The 27,242-nt window shown below is 46.5% G+C and overlaps 1 protein-coding gene across 1 annotated transcript in view; it reads left to right on the top strand.

Moving 5' to 3' along the window:
- Window positions 1-8,041: 8,041 nt before the first annotated feature.
- PA2G4 (proliferation-associated 2G4) overlaps window positions 8,042-27,242 on the top strand; it is a 54,135-nt gene continuing 34,934 nt past the window's right edge. The window contains exon 1 of the mRNA XM_082246863.1: window positions 8,042-8,270. Coding sequence (XP_082102989.1) covers window positions 8,183-8,270 — 88 coding nt within the window. The 5' untranslated portion in view covers window positions 8,042-8,182. The remainder of the gene's footprint in view (window positions 8,271-27,242) is intronic.

The raw sequence follows: 27,242 nt of genomic DNA, 5'->3' as shown, positions 1-27,242 counted from the left end.
CGGATGTACTACTTTTTCAAATCGATGTGGCACCACAAAGTCGGCATCGCATCAATTTCAACACTGCCATTGCCGGCAATAGGATGTGACCTGTCAAATCACATGACAAATTGCTAGAGGGGGGAATGGGGGTTTAGACTGAGAACCAAGCGATCAAACACCGCTGATCACTCGGTTCTAAAAGATCGCTGAGCAGAGAGCTGCTCATCAGTCACCGGCTCCCTATCCTGCCCCTCCACTCAATGGAGTGCTGAGCTGGTGAGGGATGGCTCAGTGGCTCCTCAAGAGGCTAAGCCAGTCCAGCCATGTGGGCAAAACCTGACCATATGGTTGCAATCTTTGCTGAGCCTGGACTGGCCCTGTGACGTCAGCCAGCAGCAGGCTTCAGCCCCGTCTGCTGAAAAGGGGACACCGGAATGTAGAACGAACTGCACTCCTGTGATCAATAGTTGTACAGCCAAACCAGCTTTGGCTGTATTTATCCATTACCTGCTTTCTGACTTCCCCATAGCAGATATACCCTAGGTTCACACCTATGCGTTTTTTGTCTGTTTTGCAGTTTGCGGAAACGCACTACAGTTCATTTAACACGGTTTCCTATGGTACACATTCACATCCATGCGTTCTGCAGCTGGTGCCTTTTCGGAAAGGGTCAGGGACTTTTTATTTCTGCATTTTGCATGTAATAGACTTCAATGGAATCACACCGGAAATGCAAGTACTGAGTTTGTGATGTGATGATTTCATTATGTGTTTTGCGTTTTTATAGGGCTTAACAAGGGGACCTCCAGATCCCCCCCCCCCCATGTGAATGAGTATGGGGTACATTGTACCCCTACCCATTCAACAAAAAAAGTTTAGTGTTACAAAACACGAGACAATTTTTGACAAGTCCTCTATTAAAAATTCTCTCCTTCCTCTTCTCCCTCCGGTGTTTCTTCTCCCTCTACCCTCAGGTGATGTCATATTCTATGTCACCGGATGGCCACACCCCATGGCTATATAAGAAATGGCAGACAGCGGAGGCCAACACAACGAAGGCAGACAGCGACGAAGGAAGACAGTGTTATTTATGTTTAGCGGGCAGCGACACGGACGAAGAAGACCAGAGGGAGAGGAAACCACCGGAAGAAGACACTATTTGGACTTGTCAAAAACCATCTCTAATGTTTTATAACAGTAAACTTTTTTTTTGCTGAATGGGTAGGGGTACAATGTACCCCATATTCATATACATAGGGGGGGCTGGGATCTGGAGGTCTCCTTGTTAAAGGGGGATTCCAGATTCCGATAAGCCCCCTGCCCGCAGACCCCCACAACCACCACCCAGGGTTTTTCGGGAAGAGGCCCTTGCACCGATCAACATGGCCCATGTTGAGGTCATGCAGTCTGGTATGGTTTAGGAGGTGGGGAGGGCCACTCCATTGTCTCCTCCCTTTTCTGACCTCCCAGGCTGCATGCTTGGGCAAGGGTCTGGTATGGATTTTGGGGGAACCCTACACCATTTTTTTTAAATATTTTGCAGGGGGAGTGTCCCTCCAAATCCATACCAGACTTAAAGGGCCTAGTATGGATCTGGGGGGGACACCACGCCGTTTTTTTTTTTTTTCATTCAGCTGTCAGTGGGGACCTGGGCCAACAACAGGTGACTCATCGGTTGTTAAGGATGTGGCGGCCAGCTTCCCAGCCCACTCCTTAGCAACCAGCTACAGTGCATTGCAAAAGTATTCGGCCCCCTTGAGCTTTTCGACCTTTTGCCACATTTCAGGCTTCAAACATAAAGATATAAAACTGTAATTTTTTGTGAAGAATCAACAACAAGTGGGACACAATCATGAAGTGGAACGAAATTTATTGGATATTTCAAACTTTGTTAACAAATAAAAAACTGAAAAATTGGACGTGCAAAATTATTCAGCCCCTTTACTTTCAGTGCAGCAAACTCTCTTCAGAAGTTCAGTGAGGATCTCTGAATGATCCAATGTTGTCCTAAATGACTAATGATGATAAATAGAATCCACCTGTGTGTAATCAAGTCTCCGTATAAATGCACCTGCACTGTGATAGTCTCAGGGGTCCGTTTAAAGCGCAGAGAGCATCATGAAGAACAAGGAACACACCAGGCAGGTCCGAGATACTGTTGTGGAGAAGTTTAAAGCCGGATTTGGATACAAAAAGATTTCCCAAGCTTTAAACATCCCAAGGAGCACTGTGCAAGCGATAATATTGAAATGGAAGGAGTATCAGACCACTGCAAATCTACAAAGACCTGGCCGTCCCTCTAAACTTTCAGCTCATACAAGGAGAAGACTGATCAGAGATGCAGCCAAGAGGCCCATGATCACTCTGGATGAACTGCAGAGATCTACAGCTGAGGTGGGAGACTCTGTCCATAGGACAACAATCAGTCGTATACTGCACAAATCTGGCCTTTATGGAAGAGTGGCAAGAAGAAAGCCATTTCTTAAAGATATCCATAAAAAGTGTGGTTTAAAGTTTGCCACAAGCCACCTGGGAGACACACCAAACATGTGGAAGAAGGTGCTCTGGTCAGATGAAACCAAAATCAAACTTTTTGGCAACAATGCAAAACTTTATGTTTGGCGTAAAAGCAACACAGCTCATCACCCTGAACACACCATCCCCACTGTCAAACATGGTGGTGGCAGCATCATGGTTTGGGCCTGCTTTTCTTCAGCAGGGACAGGGAAGATGGTTAAAATTGATGGGAAGATGGATGGAGCCAAATACAGGACCAATCTGGAAGAAAACCTGATGGAGTCTGCAAAAGACCTGAGACTGGGACGGAGATTTGTCTTCCAACAAGACAATGATCCAAAACATAAAGCAAAATCTACAATGGAATGGTTCACAAATAAACATATCCAGGTGTTAGAATGGCCAAGTCAAAGTCCAGACCTGAATCCAATCGAGAATCTGTGGAAAGAACTGAAAACTGCTGTTCACAAACGCTCTCCATCCAACCTCACTGAACTCGAGCTGTTTTGCAAGGAGGAATGGGCAAAAATGGATTACAACCATACCAGTCATCTAGGATCACCAACACACCAGTCATCTAGGATCACCAACACACCAGTCACCCAGGATTACCACCACACCAGTCACCCAGCATCACCACCACACCAGTCACCCAGCATCACCGCCACACAAGTCACCCAGGATCACCAACACACCATTCACCCAGGATTACCACCACACCAGTCACTTAGGATCCCAACCACACCAATCACCAAGACAGCAGTCACCTAGGATCATCACCACACCAATCATTGTCACACTAGTCATCTAGGATTACCGCCACACCAGTCACCTGGGATCACAAACACACCAGTCATCTAGGATCACCACCACACCAGTCACCTAGAATTACCACCACACCAGTCACCTAGAATTACCACCACACCAGTCACCTAGAATTACCACCACACCAGCCACCTAGTATCACCACCACACCAGTCAAGTAGAATTACAAACACACCAGTCACCTAGGATCACCGCCACACCAGTCACCTAGAATTACCACTACACAAGTCATCTAGGAATACCACTACACCAGTCACCCAGGATTACCACCAGACCAGTCACGCAGCATCACCACCACACCAGTCACCCAGCATCACCACCACACCAGTCACCCAGGATCACCAACACACCATTCTGCCAGGTTTACCACCACACCAATCACCTAGGATCACCACCACACCAATAACCAACACAACAGTCACCTAGGATCACCACCACGCCAATCACCGCCACACTAGTCATCTAGGATCACCAACACACCAGTCACCCAGGATTACCACCACACCAGTCACCCAGCATCACCACCACACCAGTCACCCAGCATCACCACCACACCAGTCACCCAGCATCACTGCCACACAAGTCACCCAGGATCACCAACACACCATTCACCCAGGATTACCACCACACCAGTCACTTAGGATCCCCACCACACCAATCACCAAGACAGCAGTCACCTAGGATCATCACCACACCAATCATTGTCACACTAGTCATCTAGGATTACCGCCACACCAGTCACCTGGGATCACAAACACACCAGTCATCTAGGATCACCACCACACCAGTCACCTAGAATTACCACCACACCAGTCACCTAGAATTACCACCACACCAGCCACCTAGGATCACCACCACACCAGTCAAGTAGAATTACAAACACACCAGTCACCTAGGATCACCGCCACACCAGTCACCTAGAATTACCACTACACAAGTCATCTAGGAATACCACTACACCAGTCACCCAGGATTACCACCAGACCAGTCACGCAGCATCACCACCACACCAGTCACCCAGCATCACCACCACACCAGTCACCCAGGATCACCAACACACCATTCTGCCAGGTTTACCACCACACCAATCACCTAGGATCACCACCACACCAATAACCAACACAACAGTCACCTAGGATCACCACCACGCCAATCACCGCCACACTAGTCATCTAGGATCACCAACACACCAGTCACCCAGGATTACCACCACACCAGTCACCCAGCATCACCACCACACCAGTCACCCAGCATCACCACCACACCAGTCACCCAGCATCACCGCCACACAAGTCACCCAGGATCACCAACACACCATTCACCCAGGATTACCACCACACCAGTCACTTAGGATCCCCACCACACCAATCACCAAGACAGCAGTCACCTAGGATCATCACCACACCAATCATTGTCACACTAGTCATCTAGGATTACCGCCACACCAGTCACCTGGGATCACAAACACACCAGTCATCTAGGATCACCACCACACCAGTCACCTAGAATTACCACCACACCAGTCACCTAGAATTACCACCACACCAGCCACCTAGGATCACCACCACACCAGTCAAGTAGAATTACAAACACACCAGTCACCTAGGATCACCGCCACACCAGTCACCTAGAATTACCACTACACAAGTCATCTAGGAATACCACTACACCAGTCACCCAGGATTACCACCAGACCAGTCACGCAGCATCACCACCACACCAGTCACCCAGCATCACCACCACACCAGTCACCCAGGATCACAGCCACACCAGTCACCCAGCATCACCGCCACACAAGTCACCCAGGATCACCAACACACCATTCACCCAGGATTACCACCACACCAGTCACTTAGGATCCCCACCACACCAATCACCAAGACAGCAGTCACCTAGGATCATCACCACACCAATCATTGTCACACTAGTCATCTAGGATAACCGCCACACCAGTCACCTGGGATCACAAACACACCAGTCATCTAGGATCACCACCACACCAGTCACCTAGAATTACCACCACACCAGTCACCTAGAATTACCACCACACCAGCCACCTAGGATCACCACCACACCAGTCAAGTAGAATTACAAACACACCAGTCACCTAGGATCACCGCCACACCAGTCACCTAGAATTACCACTACACAAGTCATCTAGGAATACCACTACACCAGTCACCCAGGATTACCACCAGACCAGTCACCTAGAATTACCACCACACCAGCCACCTAGGATCACCACCACACCAGTCAAGTAGAATTACAAACACACCAGTCACCTAGGATCACCGCCACACCAGTCACCTAGAATTACCACTACACAAGTCATCTAGGAATACCACTACACCAGTCACCCAGGATTACCACCAGACCAGTCACGCAGCATCACCACCACACCAGTCACCCAGCATCACCACCACACCAGTCACCCAGCATCACCACCACACCAGTCACCCAGGATCACAGCCACACCAGTCACCCAGGATCACCAACACACCATTCTGCCAGGTTTACCACCACACCAATCACCTAGGATCACCACCACACCAAAAACCAACACAACAGTCACCTAGGATCACCACCACGCCAATCACCGCCACACTAGTCATCTAGGATCACCAACACACCAGTCACCCAGGATTACCACCACACCAGTCACCCAGCATCACCACCACACCAGTCACCCAGCATCACCGCCACACCAGTCACCCAGCATCACCGCCACACAAGTCACCCAGGATCACCAACACACCATTCACCCAGGATTACCACCACACCAGTCACTTAGGATCCCCACCACACCAATCACCAAGACAGCAGTCACCTAGGATCATCACCACACCAATCATTGTCACACTAGTCATCTAGGATAACCGCCACACCAGTCACCTGGGATCACAAACACACCAGTCATCTAGGATCACCACCACACCAGTCACCTAGAATTACCACCACACCAGTCACCTAGAATTACCACCACACCAGCCACCTAGGATCACCACCACACCAGTCAAGTAGAATTACAAACACACCAGTCACCTAGGATCACCGCCACACCAGTCACCTAGAATTACCACTACACAAGTCATCTAGGAATACCACTACACCAGTCACCCAGGATTACCATGATTACCACCAGACCAGTCACCTAGAATTACCACCACACCAGCCACCTAGGATCACCACCACACCAGTCAAGTAGAATTACAAACACACCAGTCACCTAGGATCACCGCCACACCAGTCACCTAGAATTACCACTACACAAGTCATCTAGGAATACCACTACACCAGTCACCCAGGATTACCACCAGACCAGTCACGCAGCATCACCACCACACCAGTCACCCAGCATCACCACCACACCAGTCACCCAGCATCACCACCACACCAGTCACCCAGGATCACAGCCACACCAGTCACCCAGGATCACCACCACACCAGTCACGCAGCATCACCACCACACCAGTCACCCAGCATCACCACCACACCAGTCACCCAGGATCACAGCCACACCAGTCACCCAGGATCACCACCACACCAGTCACCCAGCATCACCACCACACCAGTCACCCAGGATCACAGCCACACCAGTCACCCAGGATTACCACCACACCAGTCACGCAGCATCACCACCACACCAGTCACCCAGCATCACCACCACACCAGTCACCCAGGATCACCAACACACCATTCTGCCAGGTTTACCACCACACCAATCACCTAGGATCACCACCACACCAATAACCAACACAACAGTCACCTAGGATCACCACCACGCCAATCACCGCCACACTAGTCATCTAGGATTACCGCCACACCAGTCACTTATGATCACCAACACACCAGTCACTTAGAATTACCAACACACCAGTCATCTAGGATCACTGCCACACCAGTCACCACCACACCAGTCACCTAGAATCACCACCACACTAGTCATCTAGGATCACCACAACACCAGTCACCTAGCAACACCACCACACCAGTCACCTAGGAACAGCACCACACCAGTCTCCTACCATCACCACCACACCAGTCACCAAGGATCACCGCCACACCAGTCGCCAAGGATTACCAACACATCAGTTGCCAAGGATTACCGACACACCAGTCACCAAGGATTACCAACACATCAGTCGCCAAGGATTACCGACACACCAGTCACCAAGGATTACCAACACATCAGTCGCCTAAGATCACCAACACACCAGTCATATAGGATCACCACCACACCAGTCACTTAGGATCACCGCCATACCAGTCACCAAGGATTACCAACACACCAGTCACCAAGGATTACCAACACACCAGTCGCCTAAGATCACCACCACTCCAGTCACTTATGATCACCACCACACCAGTCACCTAGGATCACCACCACTCCAGTCACCTAGGATCACCACCACACCAGTCACCTAAGATCACCGCCACACCAGTCACCCAGGATCACCGCCACACCAGTCACCCAGGATCACCGCCACACCAGTCACCCAGGATCACCACCACACCAGTCACCTAAGATCACCACCACACGGCTGGTACGAGCTCCCAGCAGCCCTGGCCGTCACACATCCCTCCGCCCTGAGTCATTATAGCCCCCTCCATCCCGTAGGGCGCCTCTTGACTACAATTCCCAGCATACATCGCGAGCACACAAATGTGGGTGGCGCAGATTGTCAGCTGTCATCCGTGGGAACTACAACACCCGGCATCCTGTGCGGCTCACCCGCCTGACCCTCAACCTGACGCGTGCGGTGCGCTCCCGCCTCCTGAGCTCTCCTCGCGCTGTGTGTGTCCGCCGCGCGCTCCAGCCAGCAATTCCCGTACAGAGGGGAGACCGCCGAACGTAGACATGTCGGGTGACGATGAGCAGCAGGATCAGACCATCGCCGAGGACCTGGTGGTCACCAAATACAAGATGGGGGGCGACATCGCTAACAGTGAGTGTCCGGAGGGGGCGGTGTGGCCGGCACGGTGGTCATAGAGGGTGACCGAGGGGACCCGGTTGGGGGTGTGTTCTGTCCGTCGGTGGTGGCCCACTCTCCGTACTGTGGGGGAGGGGGGAGCGCACGTGTCCCGCCTGCCATGTGCCTCCCCGGCATCCGTACATCCGCGGGCACCCACGTGTCTGCCGGGCCCGCCGTGTGCTGGGAGCCCGCGGACACGGTGCCTCCATGTGACCGGATCCGGCCTGTCCATTCTACTACAATGGGGGTATTAAAGTCCACACTAAAGTTTATTCCCCTAGAATTGTGGAGGATTAGAGCCTGCGTCAGGTGTTTACTGCTCTATGTATATCTGTAGAGTACAATCCTCTCTATATCCACAATCTGCCCATACATTTCCCCCATTTCCAATTCACAGAAGTTGGTCTGACTTCCCTCCAACAGACTAATTGGAAAATTGTGCGCTGATCGCTGCAGCCAATGGTCAGCAGCGCTGATCGGTGTATTCCCCATTGTCAGAGGACAATGACCTGGTGCATCCATCTCTATTATGTGGATGGGGGAATCTGTTCAGTTTTATTTCTATCAGCCCACCGGTTGATTAAAGAACTCTGATACACCCATGGCCAGCCTTATGTAAAGTGGTTGGAAAGTCAGGCGGGTTTTTTATCTTAAATAGGAGCTTCAGCGCCCCCCCCCCCTACAAAAAATGAAAAGTCAGCAGCTACACATGCTCTACACATACTGTAGCTGCTGACTTTTAATATTGGGACACTTACCTGTCCTGGGATCCAGAGATGTTGGCACCCCAGCCAATGTTTCCATCAGCTCTCCGGTGCGTAATGTATCAAGTCATGTTTGGATTTTGCCAGTGGTGAATAAATGTCAATGTCTATTCGCACCGGAGTGCAGTCATTACTTTTGTGTTTTTAAGTATTGCCTGGACTACGGATCTGACACACCTGATCAGACTCACCTGAGTGGCTTGCCTGTTTTAGACTTCAGCTCTCGGGTGCTGCCATTGCCTGTAAGGGAAACCTGCAGTTAAGCCTAAGGCTCCGTTCAAATGTGAGCGTATGGATCGCGGGCAGAACCGCCGCGGTTCCGCCCGCGATCCGGAGATTTATGCAAATCGTGGGACGCCTAGCGTTGCCCGTTGATTTGCAATGGCCCCCCAAACGCCGAGCGATGTTGCTGCGATTTCCGCCTGCCGGATCGTGGCAACATCGCGCAAACAAAATCGCGGGACGCAATACGCTCCAAAGAAGCTCTTGTACTTTTTGGATCGCGACCCATATGCTCACATGTGAACGGAGCCTTATGGTTTCACTGTTGGTTCCTTGCTGTGCTTGGTGAATGTCCTGGGGGAAGGAGGCCAAACTTCTGGGTAATCTTGCCACGGTGTTGGAACCAGGTACCCACCGAAAGGTGCCAAATGTGGATGCATTAAGATATTTAATAAAAAGCCCCTCTAATACCTGAGCCCCATCTTGATCCAGCGATGTCCATAAGTGCCTCGGCCATCCGGGATTCTCCCTCCTGTGTGGCTGAGACACAGCAGCAGCGCCATTGGCTCCCATTGCTGTCTTTAATTTAGCCAGTGAGGAGAGAGGGGTCGGGGCTGAACCATGGCTCAGTGTCTAAATGGATACATAGAGCAGCGGCATGGCTTGGGTGTCTCCATAGCAAGTTCACACACAACTTTACGTTGCGTAGTTGGCAGATCTAAAGGGGATTAAATGTGTATGGACACCTGAAAGTGACTGTAAACCCTATGAATTGTTTTTTTTTTTTTTTTTAATGAACCTGTCATACTTACCGGCTCTCTACAGTGGTTTTGCACAGAGCTGCCCCAAAACTCCTCTTCTCATGTCCCCTGGCCCCACTCTCAGCTCCTTCTATTCTTGGTGTACCATCATAGAAAGCTGCTTCCTATGGTGGCACACCTGCCATGCTGTTTCCATCTGTGACATGGACAGTGGCTTGGCACCCCTCCCTTATCACAGGATTTAATTAGTAGGAGCCAATGGTTCCTAATGCTATCAATCTGCCCTGTGAGGACAGAGCAGTTGTGCTCAAGAGCATTGCTTTATCAAGATTGGGCTCAGGTAAGTATAAGGGGGGGTGGATTTGGCATGTAACGCATTAAGGTAAAAAAACAACTCTTGCCTTAAGTGGTAGTAAATGCGGCATTTTTATTTTTACCTTCTGGTAAGCTTTATTAGAAGCTTACTTGTAGGTAAAAATACTGTTTAAACGAATATTGTATCTCCTAAACATGTTCTTTGGAGCAGCAGCCTTTGCCGACACCAGCACATACGCTCTGAAGGAACGGCATACATGTGCCATTCCTTCAGAGCCCCGTGTCATCATTGCGGCTCTGCCATCCACATGGCTGCAGCCCACGTACCCAAAAGGAAGACAAGATGAAGATGGAAACCGCTGGAGGGCTTAATTTCAAGGTAAGTCTTTCATGTGCTGGTATGTGATGCATTACGCCTTTACTTTGCAAGGGCGCTTTTATGTTTCCCCATGATAGCCGTCTTAACTGATCTGACTTGAGTCGCTCCAACTTTAGAAAGATTCCTGCACTACCTTCGTCTGACTTTGATACGACTTCAATGCTGTGCCCACCATACTTACCCCCAGGGGATGCTGAGCTGTCGATGCCCATGGTGATGGTCCAGGGTTTAGAAATTGGAGCAGGCACTGACCAATCGGAATCACTGTGGCCCATCCCAGAAGCACTGCATGGAAAAGAGCAGAGACTTCAAAACCCTGGATCAGCTGCGTAAGCACTGACCGCTCACTATTCCCTGGAGGTAAGTACCTTAGGTACTGGGGGTGTGGGGGAAGGGATTACAGTATTCCTCTTAACTTTTTTTTAGGCCCCTTTCACACTAGTGCGACTTTGGACCGCAAAATCGCATGACAAGTTGTTTTCCATTATTTTCAATGAGCCCCATTCATATCAGTGCGTTTTGAAGTCGCATCGACTTCAAAGTAGTTCCTGCACTACTTTGCCACGATTTGATTGCGTTTTGAGCCATAGCCATTGCTTTCAAAATCGCGTCGCATAAGTGTGAAAGGGGCCTTAAGTTTAACCATTAAAGTGATTCTAAATGTTGATTTTTTTCTAAAATAACAAATGTTATACTTACCTGCTCTGTGCAGTTGGTTTCAAAGAGCAGCCCTGAGCTTCCTCCCCTCGGGCCCCCCCGCTGGCTCTCCTGCCTTTTGATTGGTTCGTTTAGGTTGGTGCTTGTATTACATAGTTTTGGTAGATCTAATTTTGGTTGTATAATCAAACTGTCAGAATAGAATGGCATAGGAGTGGGGGGGGGATACCTGCATCCACATTGCTTGTGCTGATGCAGGGATCTGTCAGTTTTTTTTCCATTCAACCCGCTGGTTAAACCAAAAAAAAAATGATCATGTATTCCCAGCTTTAGGCTAAGGCTTGGCTATACATGTTCAGTTTTCTTGTACAATTTTCCTTTAGATTTACTTTAAATTTAGACCCTGATGTTGGGAAACGTGAAAGGAAAAAGATGACCGAAAATGAGATGAATAGATGGCATCATCAAAACAATGAACATGAATTCAAGCAAGCTTCGGGAGGCAGTGGAGGACAGAAAAGCCTGGCACGCTATGGTCCATGAGGTCACAATGAGTCGGACACCACTAAATGACTGAACAACATGTAGTGCAAGGGCCGCATGATTTGATACAATTTGAAACTTGTTTAGTTTTGACCACATTATATACAGTTTTTAGTAAATCTAAGAAACATTGTTTGGCCAGCCTTAGTTCACACTTGTAAAAAATTCTAACACTAACCAATGCGCCTATAGCAATAACACGCATTTTTGACACATTAATGTTTCTGACTCCTTTAAAAAAAAAAAAACTCACCCTAAACCAGTGATGGCGAACCTTGGCACCCCAGTGTTTTGGAACTATATTTCCCATGATGCTCATGTACTCTGCAGTGTAAGTAAGCATCATAGTTACATAGTAGGTGAGGTTGAATAAAGACAATAGTCCATCCAGTTCAACCTGTGTAGGTGTGTGTGGCTGTAATCATCTCACATACCCCTGAATGTTCTGATCCTTGAGATGTACGTCTAAGAGTCTTTTGAAAGCCACCATACTACCCGCAGAAACCACCTCTTGTGGTAGAGAATTCCACAAGCTTGTAGCCCTAACAGTAAAGAATCCCCCACGTTGCCTGAGGTTAAAACGCTTCTCCTCTAATTGCATTGTTTGCCCTCGAGTCCTCATGCAATCCCTTCGACTGAACAGCTTTTTTTCTAAGCTGAGATCCCCATTGAGATATTTAAAAATTGCTATCATGTCCCCCCTCAGGCGTCTCTTCTCCAGGGAGAATAAATCAAGCGATTGCAGCCGCTCTTCATAGTTAAGGTCCTCCAATCCCCTAATCAGTTTAGTTGCCCATCTCTCTCCAGCTCCAACACATCCCTCCTGAGGACATGGCAAATGTAGTTCCAAAACATCTGGGGTAGGGCTGCTGAATATAATCGCCGAATCTATGCATCGCGATGCGACCCTTCGCGATTCTGCATCCATTCGGGGTGGTTGAATAATCAATTACCTAATGACGTCACTTCCGGGGGCGGGGAAAGAAGTGACATGGCCGGGCTTGTGGGATACGGCGCTCCTGCTCGCGGCGCGGGAGAGGAGGAGAGCGGAGCTATCAGTGCTCTCTCTGGCCCCGGGATACACACGGCACGCCCACTTAGCACGCTGCTGCCCGACCGCCCGCTCTGACAGCCCGGCCGCCCGAAGTCGCGGCCTTCCCAGCTCGGTACACTTCTGGTAGCGGTGCGGTTCTCGGCAGACAGCCTGAGTTGACCGCAGGGGAGCGAGGAGGCCCTGCTTTCCGCCTGTACCGTGCACAGCACTAGTCCGAGCTCCAAATTCCCGACATGAGGCTCATCACCCAGGACCTGTCCGAGCCCTACTCCATACACCTACCGCTACTTCATCCACAACTGGCTGCAGCTCTGCTTCCTGGTAAGTTGGGGCACTACAGAGCCCAGCATTCCTCCTTACCAGGGTCTGTTATACTACAACTAGGGGGACTACTACAGACTCTGTAGTCCCCCTAGTTGTTGTATAACAGGCCCTGGTAAGGAGGAATCCTGGGCTCTGTAGTGCCCCTAGTTGTAGTAACAGTAGGCCCTGGTAAGGAGGAATGCTGGGCTCTGTAGTCCCCCTAGTTGTAGTACAGTAGTCCCTGGTAAGGAGGAATGCTGGGCTCTGTAGTCCCCCTAGTTGTAGTATAACAGGCCCTGGTAAGGAGGAATGCTGGGCTCTGTACAGAGCCCAGCATTCCTCCTTACCAGAGCAGGGTCCCCATAGATCCCCCTTTAGAGCTCAGTTCCCCTGGATCCCCTTTAGGACAGGCCCAGGCTCCCCATAGATCCCCCTTTAGAGCAGGGTCCCCATAGATCCCCTTTTAGAGCAGGGTCCCCATAGATCCCCTTTTAGAGCAGGGTCCCCATAGATCCCCTTTTAGAGCAGGGTCCCCATAGATCCCCTTTTAGAGCAGGGTCCCCATAGATCCCCTTTTAGAGCAGGGTCCCCATAGATCCCCTTTTAGAGCAGGGTCCCCATAGATCCCCTTTTAGAGCAGGGTCCCCATAGATCCCCTTTTAGAGCAGGGTCCCCATAGATCCCCCTTTAGAGCAGGGTCCCCATAGATCCCCCTTTAGAGCAGGGTCCCCATAGTAATCGTGATGCATCGCGGAATCGAATCGTATCGAATCGCGACCCTAATGATCGTAATCGAATCGTGAGGTAAGTGAAGATGCGCAGCCCTAATCTGGGGTGCCAAGGTTCGCCATCACTGCCCTAGACGCTCAGATTTTTGTGGGAAGTGTTTTTTTTTTTTTTTTTTGATCAATGAGAAACTCTTCTTCTCCCATGCGCTGTAACCTCTACAGTTGCCTGTACAGCATATTACCATAGATTTGAATGGAGGCAGTTGACTCTCGACTATTTACACTACAACTGTAAATATTGTGAGGCACTAAGCCTGGAATATGTACGTCTTTCTGCCCTATATCTAATTGTTGGCTCTGTTTAAATTATTAAAACCTTTTGTAAAAGAATGGAAGGAGTTGACAAGCTTCAACCCCTCCCAGACTCGGCATGTAGCTTCGTTTTTACCACACAATACGAAGTGCCAAAAATGCTACAGGTTTCAAATGTGAACAGCTCTGTCCGCTGTCCTTATTCTCCATTGTAGGCTGCTGTTAGGTGTTTGGAGAGTTGTAAAAACACCCCAAATGCCGGTTTCTATAGTAGTCTATACTAGGGCCAAAGAGTTGCTGCAAAACTAAGTACCTAAACATATGCAAACCATGTCCATCGGCCCAGCTGTCAGAATACTATAGCCTGGCAGGAGGATATTGCTTCATCCGCAAGGTTTAGTACAGCTAGCTTAATCTATTTTCACTTTATCGCAAATATATAAATATAAAAAGTTATGACTTAAGTTGCACTTTAAAGTGTCCCTGTCATGAGTTGACATAATGGGTTAAATATGTCCCTTAAATGTATACAATAAGCACTTACTGATGTCTGAATACATTCTCCCTTCTTTCAGTAAACACTGCTGCAGATTTCTTCAGCCTACAACTCTTCCAGGAGTGTTGGATGCTTTCTCAACTTAGTGTTACTAAACCCACAATCGTAAAATCATTGTGTATATGCAGTAAAGCATGCTTGTTATACTCAATGTGGAACCTAAGGGGTTAATCCTCTGCATTGGGTATGAAGGCTGTTTGATCTTGTCTTCTCTGATCCTCCGCCTCTTTAACTGATGCCAACCCATCTCATGATAGAACAGAGCCTTAGGAGTCGGGCTGCACATGCTCAGTTTGGTGTGTATTGCTAGAGTTTTTCTTGGGAGAGTGCATGGGATCAGCACAGAGCCAATCAGGGGAGAATGAAAACTACAAGCTTTACTAGGAACTGATAGTAGTCACAAAACTGCTATATACTGCTGATGAGAAAACATGCCTAAAAGAACAATTTGTACCAAAGTTGTTCTTGATGATCAGCTAATATAAATTATATTAGACCTATACCCTACACAAATAAGGTAATGGAGCTGGTCAATGGACCAGTAGTTTGGCAAATGTATTTTGCATCTGATTTTTAAAGACTCCCAATAAAGTGCATTTCTGAGGGAAAACATTCTCAACATCTCTACATTACATGCACATTTACCCTTGTTTTGTCTCAAAAGAAAGTACTAAAACATACCTGTTGATCCTGCCAGAAGTCCAGTAAGCTCCCAACTTCCTGTTTGAGCTGTCAGCAGTGTCTGCATAACCCTGTCTGGAATCTTTTATGGACTATAGAATACCTACCCCTTATCCTATGGAGATGGGGTAGTGTTTTGTAGTCCAGAAGAAAACTTAAACCGCAAAACTGTTGTGGACATTAGAGGTGCCTGTACATATGTAGCAGGTGCCTTCCAAACCTCATCGCATCCCAATCTAGGGCCATTCTGACTTCTGGGTAGTGTCGACATATGCTGCCAAGCCCTGAGTCCAAACATTCCAATTTGCCTATCGCTGTACTGCTGGGGGGGGGGCACAAGTTTTTTAAATTTCTTTAAGGTGAATATGTACTCTAACCTGATATATGGGGTAAAGGGCAACCAGCAGTGCCAGTCATAATTGTTTAGTGCCCATCTGCAACCACAGTACACTAGAGCAGCACGATTCTAGATAAAATGAAAATCATGATTTTTTGCTTGGAATAAAGATTGCGATTCTTGACACATTTTTCACATTATGCAAATAAAATTGGGCTAACTACGGTTTATTTTTTATTTTTTGTAATTAAAGTGTATTTTTTCCCAAAAAACTGCGTTTGAAAGACCACTGCGCAAATACAATGTGACAAAAAATATTGCAGCGATCGCCATTTTTTTTTTTTTTTTTCTCTAGGATCTCTGCTTAAAAAACAAATGTGTGTGTATAATTTGGGGATTCTGTAATTTTCTAGCAAAAAATATGGATTATAACTTGTAAGCATCAAGTTTAAGAAAAAGGCTTTAAAGCGGAGTTCCGGCCTCGGGGGTCAATTTGAGCTAAAAATACCCCCGGGACAGTCAGGGCTAGTACATTCCACAATGGATAGCCTCTGAACTGTCCCGGGTCACACTTGCCTGTAAGAAGAAATACTTGCCTTGAAAATTTCTTCTCCAGCGCTGCTATCTCAGGTGTGGGCAGCTCCGTGACGTCGGAGTCCCACAATGCACCTCACCGGCCCCGCTCCTCGTCACTTCCGGTGCAGGCGCGGCATCTCTGCACAGCTTCTGGGCATGCCCAGAAGCTTTTTAGCAGTGAATGCCGCGCCTGCATCGGAAGTGACGAGAGGGGCCGGTGCAGGCGCATTGATTCCTGGGAGCGGTGATGTTCAGCTCCCAGGAATCATTGCAAACCAGAAGTGACGGCGCGGACCGCGGCCGCAGAGGGAGGAAGTGGAAGGAAGGTGAGTAAATTTTCTTCTATAATAAGGTAAGTGACCAAAAAAAATAATCGAGGTTAATCGAGATCTTAATTTTTTAAATGATTAATCATGCAGCTCTTCAATACACCATTGTAGCCCTCTAAAAAAAAAAAAAAATCTATTTCCAACCCACGATGCAGTGCTCAGTGCCTTAGTGACCTAACACTAGGTCCTAGTACTGTAGTAATGGGGGGAAGGAGGTCAGGGAATCATAATATTGATCTAGGGTGCTACTAAAGGATTGGTGTGGCAGTTAGGCCCTACCAGGAGATGTGGCACCACAGAGTAATTTCTTCATTGCTGTGCTAAAAATGGTTCACAACGTTTATTCTAAAATTGATCTGTCCAGAAGTGTTTAAAGTTCTGTATTAGCAGGTAGCTGACAACATTGACTGTAATAGATGCTTATTGCCAATATGTTAATGAGCAATGCCTACCACCAGTTAGAAATATGTTCTCTTGAATTTTTGGGGGTGATTTTTTTTTTTTTTTTTTTTTGTGTAGAACTATGGCTGAGTGTTCAGCTCTAGTAACGTCTAATCCAGTTCTTTGTGGAAGCAGATAATGGCTGCTTGCTAAGCAGAGCGTATAGTGAGTATGCTGCAGCTATACATTCTGGAAGCTGCCTTTGGCATTATACACACCTTTTTGGAGCACAGTTTTACAATCTATTGGCAGGGTATCCTGCTGCTAGAATTATCTTTTGGGAGTGTGGTCAAACCCCCCCCCCCCCCCCCCCCCTGAGTCCTGCTTCACACTGGTGTGATGCGGGAAACCCTGCGATTCAATGCCGGTTCCCGCATCGCACCTGAATCACATGCTGATTCACACTGACATCTGCAAACCACTTGGGGTTTCAATGTAAAGTTAATGACACCCCCAGATCATTTCGCAGTGCGAACTGTCAAATGGTGCAGTTATCGGCTTGCATAGGTGTTAACACCCATGTGATCCGATTCCGGTGCGAACCGAAAAAGGGTCCTGCACCATATTGGTGCAAATGCGATTTCAGCCATTCAGTTTGGCTGAATTTGCATCACACAGACATTGCATGTGATCTGCACAGCATTGCGGTGTGAATCGCATACAATGTCTGATTGCACAAGTGTGCACCCAGATCATTTCGCAGTGCGAACTGTCAAATGGTGCAGTTATCGGCTTGCATAGGTGTTAACACCCATGTGATCCGATTCCGGTGCGAACCGAAAAAGGGTCCTGCACCATATTGGTGCAAATGCGATTTCAGCCATTCAGTTTGGCTGAATTTGCATCACACAGACATTGCATGTGATCTGCACAGCATTGCGGTGTGAATCGCATACAATGTCTGATTGCACAAGTGTGCACCCAGCCTTAATGTTGAAGTTTATCTTTGACTACTTTTCTGCCTGAAGTGAGTCAAACGTGATGGGAACGATCTTAGTTGAAGCGGCCATTATCAAGTGGAGCTGGATTAGAGCAGCGCAAGGAAGTTTATTGTCTATCTGGACACCATTGCCAAAACGTTAAAGATCAGGTTCCCGGTCAGTTTATGCGCCCTAAAATAGTTCACTTATCTACAGATTTTACTCCCTAAAGTTTAATCTTCAGAAAGGTACAAACTGTCTGCATCCTTTTCCACGGTGGTGGTGTCAGTCACTCTTGAGTAACATGTTTATTTATGGCTCCCTGTCAGCAGGTACAAGGGCAACAGATTTATCACCTAAACTGAAGTCGCTGCTTGACGGCTTATCTGTAACAACTCTTTAGTAGTGTTGGTAATGCTTTATAGGTAACCAATAGGAAGTGCAGCCTGACCAGTGACCACCCAGGGATTTATTATTTTTTTTTTTCATACACCCTGGCGTTCCAGCATTTAGCTTTTCTAAAGGCAGGAAAAGTCATCTGGGAAGTATAAACAATTCTAGGCCTCCCAGATGACTTTTTGCTGATGATCCTGTTTTAAAGCAGGTTTGGCTGGGTTCACACGTGTTTAGCAACGTTTAATTTTTCATTGGATTCCAGATGCACAGATATCTATTTTCTCTAATTGCGGCTGACCTGGACGCACCTAAACTCGGGTAAACCCTAAAGTTTGAATGACGCCATTGAAAAATCATTGTATGCATTTAGAAATGTCCTATGAACATGGGTTTAACACTGCCAGTGGGATCCCTTAGACCAGTGGTCTTCAAACTGCGGCCCCTGTCTTGCCGTTGGCACACTATTCCTCCCACTGACACCAACAATGGCGCACTATTTCGGACACTAACAATGCCAGGACATTTTCTACTCCCACTGGCCACACTTCAGCCCTCCTAAAGTCTGAAGAACAGTAAACTTGGTTCTTTGTTTAGAATGTTTGGAGAACCCTGCCTTAGACAGTTGTATTTTCTTCCTCTCTAAGCAGAGTGCCCCTACTCCTATCCTTATTGATAATGGGCACTCAACCTCTCATAGGAAGAAAGATGCTGTCAGGTTGAAACAAGATTTAAAGGCAGGAGATTAGGTCTGCATTCATGGAGCTTGAAAGCTGAGCTTTTCTGATCTGATGGAGGGGGGGCGAAACAGATGATCAATTACCATAAACACCCATCCCTGATAGGCATGTATTTCGGGCTCTGCTTGCCCATCTGAGGGTCCAGAACCAACATGGCCAGTGGAGGGGAGGGAGAAGATTAGACTCGCATCCGCTCTCCTGCCCTTCTTGCTGTGACCCGGAAGGCATTGTGTAGGGCGTTACTTCTGGGTCAGCCTCTGTGTCCCTGGCTAGCATTGCCGAGAAGGGACATATTTCAATTCATGCAGGGTCTTTTAGACATGTCTCAAAGCGAGCTTGTCACCTAGCGGAATTTGTGTTTCCGATTTTCTTTTGTTTAAAAAAAAAAAAATAGTTACACCCAAGATCATAAAATGCCCCCCAAAAATGTTGAGGCTCTCACATATACACATGTATGGAGGTAAACGAAAGCGTTGGGGCACCTACGCGTGAAAACGTTTGATTGCGATACACATGTTGTCTAACACGCTGCAGTGAGAGCAATAATTCTAGCTAAAGGGCTCCTCGGTAATCAGTTTAGAGTTACAAATAGGGGGCTTTTCAAGCTTTGCCTAAACAAAAAAATAGGGCATTGAAGTTTATCGCCATTTCACAGGCACATACAACTTTAAGGTTTGTCATGTTTGGTATCTATTTACTCAGTGCAACCTCGTCTTTTTTATATTTTACCAACAATTTGGGTAGTTTTTTGCCCTAAAACTCACTTTAGTGTGTTTTACTGAAATTTTGCATCTCCTTGACTTTTGCGGTAATATCAAGTGACATAACCAAATTGCAACTACCACTGTTCGATTCTCTAGGGCAGGGATTCCCAAACTACAGCCCTCCAGTTGTTCAGAAACTACAATTCCCATCATTCCTCATCATATATGTGAATGTCAGAGTTTTACAATGCCTCATGGGATGTGTAGTTCTGCAACAGCTGCAGGGCTGTTTGGGAATCTCTACTCTAGGGTTTCTGCTTTCAGAACCTATATCATGTGGGGCTTTTATGTAATCTTCAGGCCTAAAATTATTTCTTTAAACCTGTGCAAAACATTTTTTCAAAAACTGCCCTGGCAATGAAAGGGGTTAAATCCCATCTCCAGGATAGGGGGATAAAATCCCATGCAGTGGGCCCCTTTTTTAACTATAGGGGATAGAGAAAGAGGCTGTAATACTTGGCGTACCCCTTGCTCCTCTGTGAGCTGCCCCACAATATGTTCCAGGAGAATGCAGGGCTATTAGTCCTGCATTTTATGTGAGGAAGAAAATAAGGGAATGTGCCTGGGAAAGATTTAAAGAGGCTGTGAAGGAACAGTTGCAAAGATGGGAGGGCGGAGCAAGGTAAATAATATAGCCTATTACTTTAATTTCCAATTGTGGAAGATAGTTTCACATCCTTATCTCCCTGACAGTGAAAACCCCTGTACGCAGTTTAACCTCTTCTGGACCGCCCGCTGCAGTTTTACGACGGTACTTTGACGTTGAATACCGGTGTTATGGCAGCAGATGGCTGCCATAACCCTGGTATTTTCTTACAGGACGGGCGGTCCTCTTTCATAAAAAAGTGGTCCCAGTGGTGGATTTGCTGTGGGATTGCTTTTATGGGTGGCGGGGCAGGTCCTCCCCTCCTGCTGCTTCCTTGTCGTTTTCCCCACTTAACGGGAGCCGTTGGTAGCGGAGAAAACGATCCGGTCCTCTCAGGTGCTGTGCAGGAAGTCAAGTGAGGGCAACGTCGTCGTACGTCACCTCCTCCTAAAGGCCTTAAAGGGCCCAGTTTTCTTCTTGCTGAGAAAATATTTTTTTATTTATTTATTTTTTTTAGGGTAGATGTGAGATCTGAGGTCTTTGACCCCCCAGATCTCACATTTCTATTACAAGGGATGTTTGCATTCCTTGTAATAGGAATAAAAGTGATCAAAAACATTTTTTTAAAGCGACAGTGTAAAAATAAAGGGTAAAATAAGAGAAAATTTAAAGCGCCCTGTCGCTCTGAGCTTGCGCGCAGAAGCGAGCGCATGCGCAAGTCGCGCCCACATATATAAACCGTGTTCAAACCACACATGTGAGGTATAGCCGCGATCGTTGGAGCGAGAGCAATAATTCTAGCCCTATACCGCCTCTGTAACCCTAAACTGGTAACCTGCAGACATTTTTAAAGCGTCGCCTATGGAGATATTTTAAAGTACCAAAGTTGTCACCATTCCATGAGCGTGCGCAATTTTGAAGCATGACATGTTGGCGATCTATTTACTCGGCATATCATCTTTCACATTATAGAAAAAACTTTGGATAACTTTACTGTTTTCTAATTTTTTCTAATTCAAAAAAGCGTATTTTTTTTCCCAAAAGAATTGCATTTGTAAGACCGCTGCACAAATACAATGTGACATAGAGTATTGCAACGATCTCCCATTTTTATTCTCTAGGATCTCTGCTAAAAATATTTTGGGGTGTTCGAGATCATTTTCTAGCAAAAAAATCTGATTTTAACTTGTAAACAAGTATCAGAAATAGGCCTGGTCCTTAAGTGGTTAAAGGAAAAGTTCACTTTTTTGGAAAAAAGCACTTTTTTTTTTTTTTTTGCTTTGTAGCCTGTAAAGCATTGCACTAGTGATCAGCAGATTGGTGCCATGCAGGTCTCCTGCAGATCTGTGAGTGTATCTGCTTCCCCTTACATCAGGGCTTGACAAATTTTCCTGAAATCTAGGAGCCAGCTAAAAAAGTTAGGAGCCAGTTTTTTGTTTTTTTTTTTTTAAACTAACAACCAAGCTTTATTAAATAAAACGGATACTAAATTTACACATAAATATGACTAGAACCCCACTCTCCTCTAGCGCAATTGGATGAAAACAGACTGTCTGTCTCCTTCCATCCGATGCCATCTGATCCGATCCACGGGATGGATAGAAAATAGAACCACCATCCGTCTGTTTTTGGCGGACAGGATCAGATGGCGGCAGATTACTGCTCCATAGAGGAGAATGGAAGGGTCCGATCAGGTCTGCCTGAAAAACTGACAGGCGGACCTGATCAGACAGCCCGTGTGAAAGGGGCCTTCGGCTGTGGCATGGCGATGAGGAAAAAAAAGATATATTATATATATATATATATATATATATATATATATATATATATATATATATATATATATATATATATATATATATATATATATATATATATATATATATATATATATAATTTTTTTTTATAATAATTGGAAAAAATATATTTTTTTAATAATAAAAAAAAAAAGAAAAAAATATTTAGTTTTTACATTAAAAGAATTTAAATTAATAAATAACCACACTCTCTGTCAAAGGTAACTAACTGGACAGGGAGATGGTAATGCATTGTGAACAAACAGTGGAAACAGTAATTACAACAGTCATTACTCCCGGCCACCACAAGAGGGCGCCAGTTCCCCATTGGAAGCCTAATCTCAAGTAGGCCGAAAAGCCGGGGCCTCAATTTTCGGACGGCCCGGAAGTCCGTGCACTCCGTGCGTGGAAGTCCGTACAAAAATGACAGGACACCCTCTGCAGGGCACCCCAGGCGCCAGGTCGCTAATTCTAGTCGCAAATGCGACCTGGCGCCCGGGTTTTGTCGAGGCCTGCCTTGCATCATGTACGGGTAAGGAGATACAATCTGACGGGAAGCGTGAATAAACTACCATAGTGCTCCACAGTGCCGTGGTCGTTTATTGAAAACTACAACCTGACAGCTGCAAAGGCTGCCAGACCTTGTAGTTTTCCATGCACTGAGCCCTGTCACTCAGTGACTCGGTCATAACCGCACTCAGCCAAGTTTTTTTAAAATTGTAAAAGCTAGCGGGAAGGAAGAAGAACCCCTGCTAGCTGTCAGTGGGGAGCGGGGAGGTGCGGGGGCTGGTCTCTATGGGTGTAACATGTTACGAAAGGTGAACTTATGCTTTAAGGTGAAACCGCTTCTTTTCCAGTCAGTGTGTGGCCTCATGTCCCCTTACATTTCCTGAGACTGAAAAGTTTCCTGCCCACACAGGGAGCACCATTGAGGTATATCGCTATCCTCTCTCCTCTCAAGTGTTTCTTCTCCAGGGAGAATACGTTTAGCGCTTGTAGTTCCTCGTAATTGAGATACTCCAGTCCCCTTATTACAGCCTTCCAGCCCAGCCTATAGCAGAATGATGGCTGGGTGGGGGGGGCTCCATTGTCCTGACTGGACATCATATGACCTCCTTCAGAACAAGACGCTGTGCGCTCTCCCAGGGGTGCGCAGCGATCGGTGGTGCAGTGTGTCTCCCGGACACACTGGACTCCAATCAGTGTAAATAGGAATTGCCAGTAGCATTCCTCTACTCGTAGAGGAGAGCAACTAAGCCACTCTCCTGACGGGGGTGCCTGCACTGATAACCAGTGCATTGATTATCGGTGCAGCCTCATCAGCGATTCCCGCCTGATATGCAGCACTGACAGGCATCAATGATGGGCACTGATTAGCCCTGCCTGTGCCCCCCAGTGGGGCTAATCCATGCCTGCCTGCTGCAATTCAGTGCAGCCTATCAGTTTCTGTCAGTGCACATCAATGGAGAAAAATCACTTATTTACAAAATTTTGTAACCAAAACTTTTTTTTTTTTTTTCATTTTGTTTAGCAAAAAATAAAAAACTCAGTGATTAAATACCACTGAAAGAAAGCTCTGTCTCAAGAAAATTATAAAAATTTTGTTTGTGTACAGCATTGCATGACCGCAACTGTCATTCAAGGTGCTACCTCGCTGAAAAATGGCTTGGGTAGGAAGAGGGTAAAAGTGTCCAGTATTGAAGTGGTTAATTTAGTTGCCCTTCTCTGGACTCTTTCCAGTACATCCTTTCTGAGGATTGGTGACCAGAACTGGATGGAATACTCCAGATGTGGCCGAAGTGTCATATCCCTCTATAGTGTGTCCCAATTAAGAGCATTTCCGTCTGTCTGCTTCATTCCTCTATCAGCGTGCATTAGAGCTGCATGACTGGATGACATTTAAGTGTATTTTTTCCCCCAAAAAAATTGCTTTTGAAAGACCACCGCACAAATACAGTGTCACAAAATATTGTAACGAGCGCTATTTTATTCCTTTTTATTTTTTATTCCTTAGGTCTCTGCTTTTTTTTTTTTTTTTTTACGATTAAGCGTGCAACTCTAGCATGCATCAATTCTGACACCAAGAGAAAAAAGGTGACATGGGGGGTGTCTAACCTGTGTAATATTTACAACCACTTTTTTTGTGTACTTGAGTCCCCCGTCTGGTTCTATACCATATACATTTTTTTTTTTCTCTTGTCAATCCTTTTGTGCATTAGCTTTGTTTTGACCTCTGCTCATTTAAACATGTTTGAATATGTCGCTGTAAAGGAGGCGTCAAAGGCCATGGACGCTTTCAGCTGAGTGCTTGGTAACTGGGTGTGGTGGTTTATCACAGAAGTCAAACCAACAGTTCTACCCTCAGCTGGTAATTGTCGAGATGGCTGATGCATTCATCAGCACATTGTAAAATTGTACTAGCAATAACTAACTCATGCACCAAACAGAAATCCTCTTTAGTTAATGTGGGGTTTTTTTAAAGCAGTTGGCTATATCTTTTAGTTATCTCTTCCAGCAAACCAATTGTACCATGTAGTTCATGTAATTGACAAACGATCAGAAGCAAAAGTTCTCCTTCCCAAAGTCTTCTGGGACACCTAACCGGTTCTAGAAGACTTTGGACCCAGTCACAGGGTGCAGCCCTGCTTGCGCATGCTCAGTGGGCACCCGGCTTTGAAGCCGCAAAAATGTCACAGCCGGGTGCCCGTAGTAGAGATGCCAGAGCCTCCGAGGGAAAATAGAGGGAGAACACGGCTGGATCGTGGGACAGGGGAGTGGCTGTTTAATGTCAGCAGTTTATTTTTTTTGTAGCTGCTGACTTTTAATTAAAAAAAAAAAAAACTGGAACTCCGATTTAAGCTAGTCATGAATGATTTTTTTTCTGCTAGTAGGCTGATCTCCAAAAAAAAAAAAAAATGGGTCCATCCACACAAGCAAAATGGAGGAAGGAATCCTCTCTGCTGTTGGGACACTGCATTTTGACAGCAGGACTCCAGCTGATGGAAAAAAAAGTTGGTTTTGCTAAACGCGCTATGATAGTTTAAAGCAGGGCTTGACAAATTTTCCTGAAATCTAGGAGCCAGCTAAAAAAGTTAGGAGCCAGTTTTTTTTTTTAAACTAACAACCAAGCTTTATTTAATAAAACGGATACTAAATTTACACATAAATACGACTAGAACCCCACTCTCCTCTAGCGCAATTGGATGAAAACAGACTGTCTGTCTCTTTCCATCCGATGCCATCTGATCCGATCCACGAGATGGATAGAAAATAGAACCACCATCCGTCTGCTTTTTGCGGACAGGATCAGATGGCGGCAGATTACTGCTCCATAGAGGAGAATGAAGGGTCCGATCAGGTCTGCCTGAAAAACTGACAGGCGGACCTGATCAGACAGCCCGTGTGAAAGGGGCCTTCGCTGTGGCATGGCGATGAGGAAAAAAAAGAATATATATATATATATATATATTTTTTTTTATAATAATTGGAAAAAATATATATTTTTTTAATAATTAAAAAAAAAAAAGAAAAAAATATTTAGTTTTTACATTAAAAAAATAAATTTAAATTAATAATAAATAACCACACTCCCTGTCAAAGGTAACTAACTGGACAGGGAGATGGTAATGCATTGTGAACAAACAGTGGAAACCGTAATTACAACAGTCATTACTCCCGGCCACCACAAGAGGGCGCCAGTTCCCCATTGGAAGCCTCATCTCAAGTAGGCCGAAAAGCCGGGGCCTCAATTTTTGGACGGCCCGGAAGTCCGTGCACTCCGTGCGCGGAATTCCGTACAAAAATGACAGGACACCCTCTGCAGGGCACCCCAGGCGCCAGGTCGCTAATTCTAATCGCAAATGCTGGTTTAAAGTGGTATTAAGATTGTTCTGTTTATCTTTTACCTACAGGTAAGCCTCTATAAGGCTTACCTGTAGGTAATGTAAATATCTCCTAAACATGGACCATTTAGGAGATATTTACTTCTGTAGAAGCCGGTGACGTCAACGGTGCTATGTGCCGCGGCCGGGACTGCCACACACATGCACAGAAGTGACGTCTCATGGCTCGTTCAGTCAGAGCCCACAAACCCAGAAGGGAAGACTGGGTGAAGATGGAAGCCCTGTCAGCGGCCGTTCCTTCAGAGTGCATGCACCAGTGACGTCACTGAATGCATCTAAGGTAAATATCTCCTAAACGGTGCATGTTTAGGAGATACAGTACCTATAGGTAAGCCTTATTATAGGCTTACCTATAGGTACAAGTGTCAGAGGAGGGTTTACTTCCTCTTTAAGGTGAATGGGCTTTTTACCTTAACGCATTAAGGTAAAAACCTTTATCTGGGGGGGGGGGGGGTGACCCTGAATTGAAGCCTGATTGCGATCCAGCGATGTGCCTTGTCTGCAGTAGCACTGCTCTTTTCTCCCGTCTTCTCACAGCTCTTGCTGTTGGCCAAATCCTATGAGCAGGGGGCAGGGCTAAGCCACGCTGTGTGTGGCAATAGATGCACACAGTACAGCTTGGGTTCAAGCCTGCATGAGTGCCCCTAAAGCAAGCAGCTTGCTGTGGGAGCACACTGAAGAGGAGGAGCCAAGAGTGCTGGCAGAGGAGGATCGAGGTAAGTATAAAATGTTCTTTATTTTAGAAAAAAAGAAAATGTAAACCTTTTACTCTCAAAGGATTTAATGGCTACCACCTTAAGGTAAAAGTTGTGATGGATGCAGGATTATTACACGTGCAACTTTTCTTGCTCTTCCCCATATCCTCCCTGGTACACGCTTATTATCT

The sequence above is a fragment of the Pelophylax lessonae genome (assembly GCF_965119305.1).
Source record: "Pelophylax lessonae genome assembly, chromosome: 2".
NCBI classification, from domain to species: Eukaryota; Metazoa; Chordata; class Amphibia; order Anura; family Ranidae; genus Pelophylax; species Pelophylax lessonae.
The sequence above is the reverse complement of the archived record's forward strand: the minus strand, read 5'-3'. Positions and strand labels throughout refer to the sequence as shown.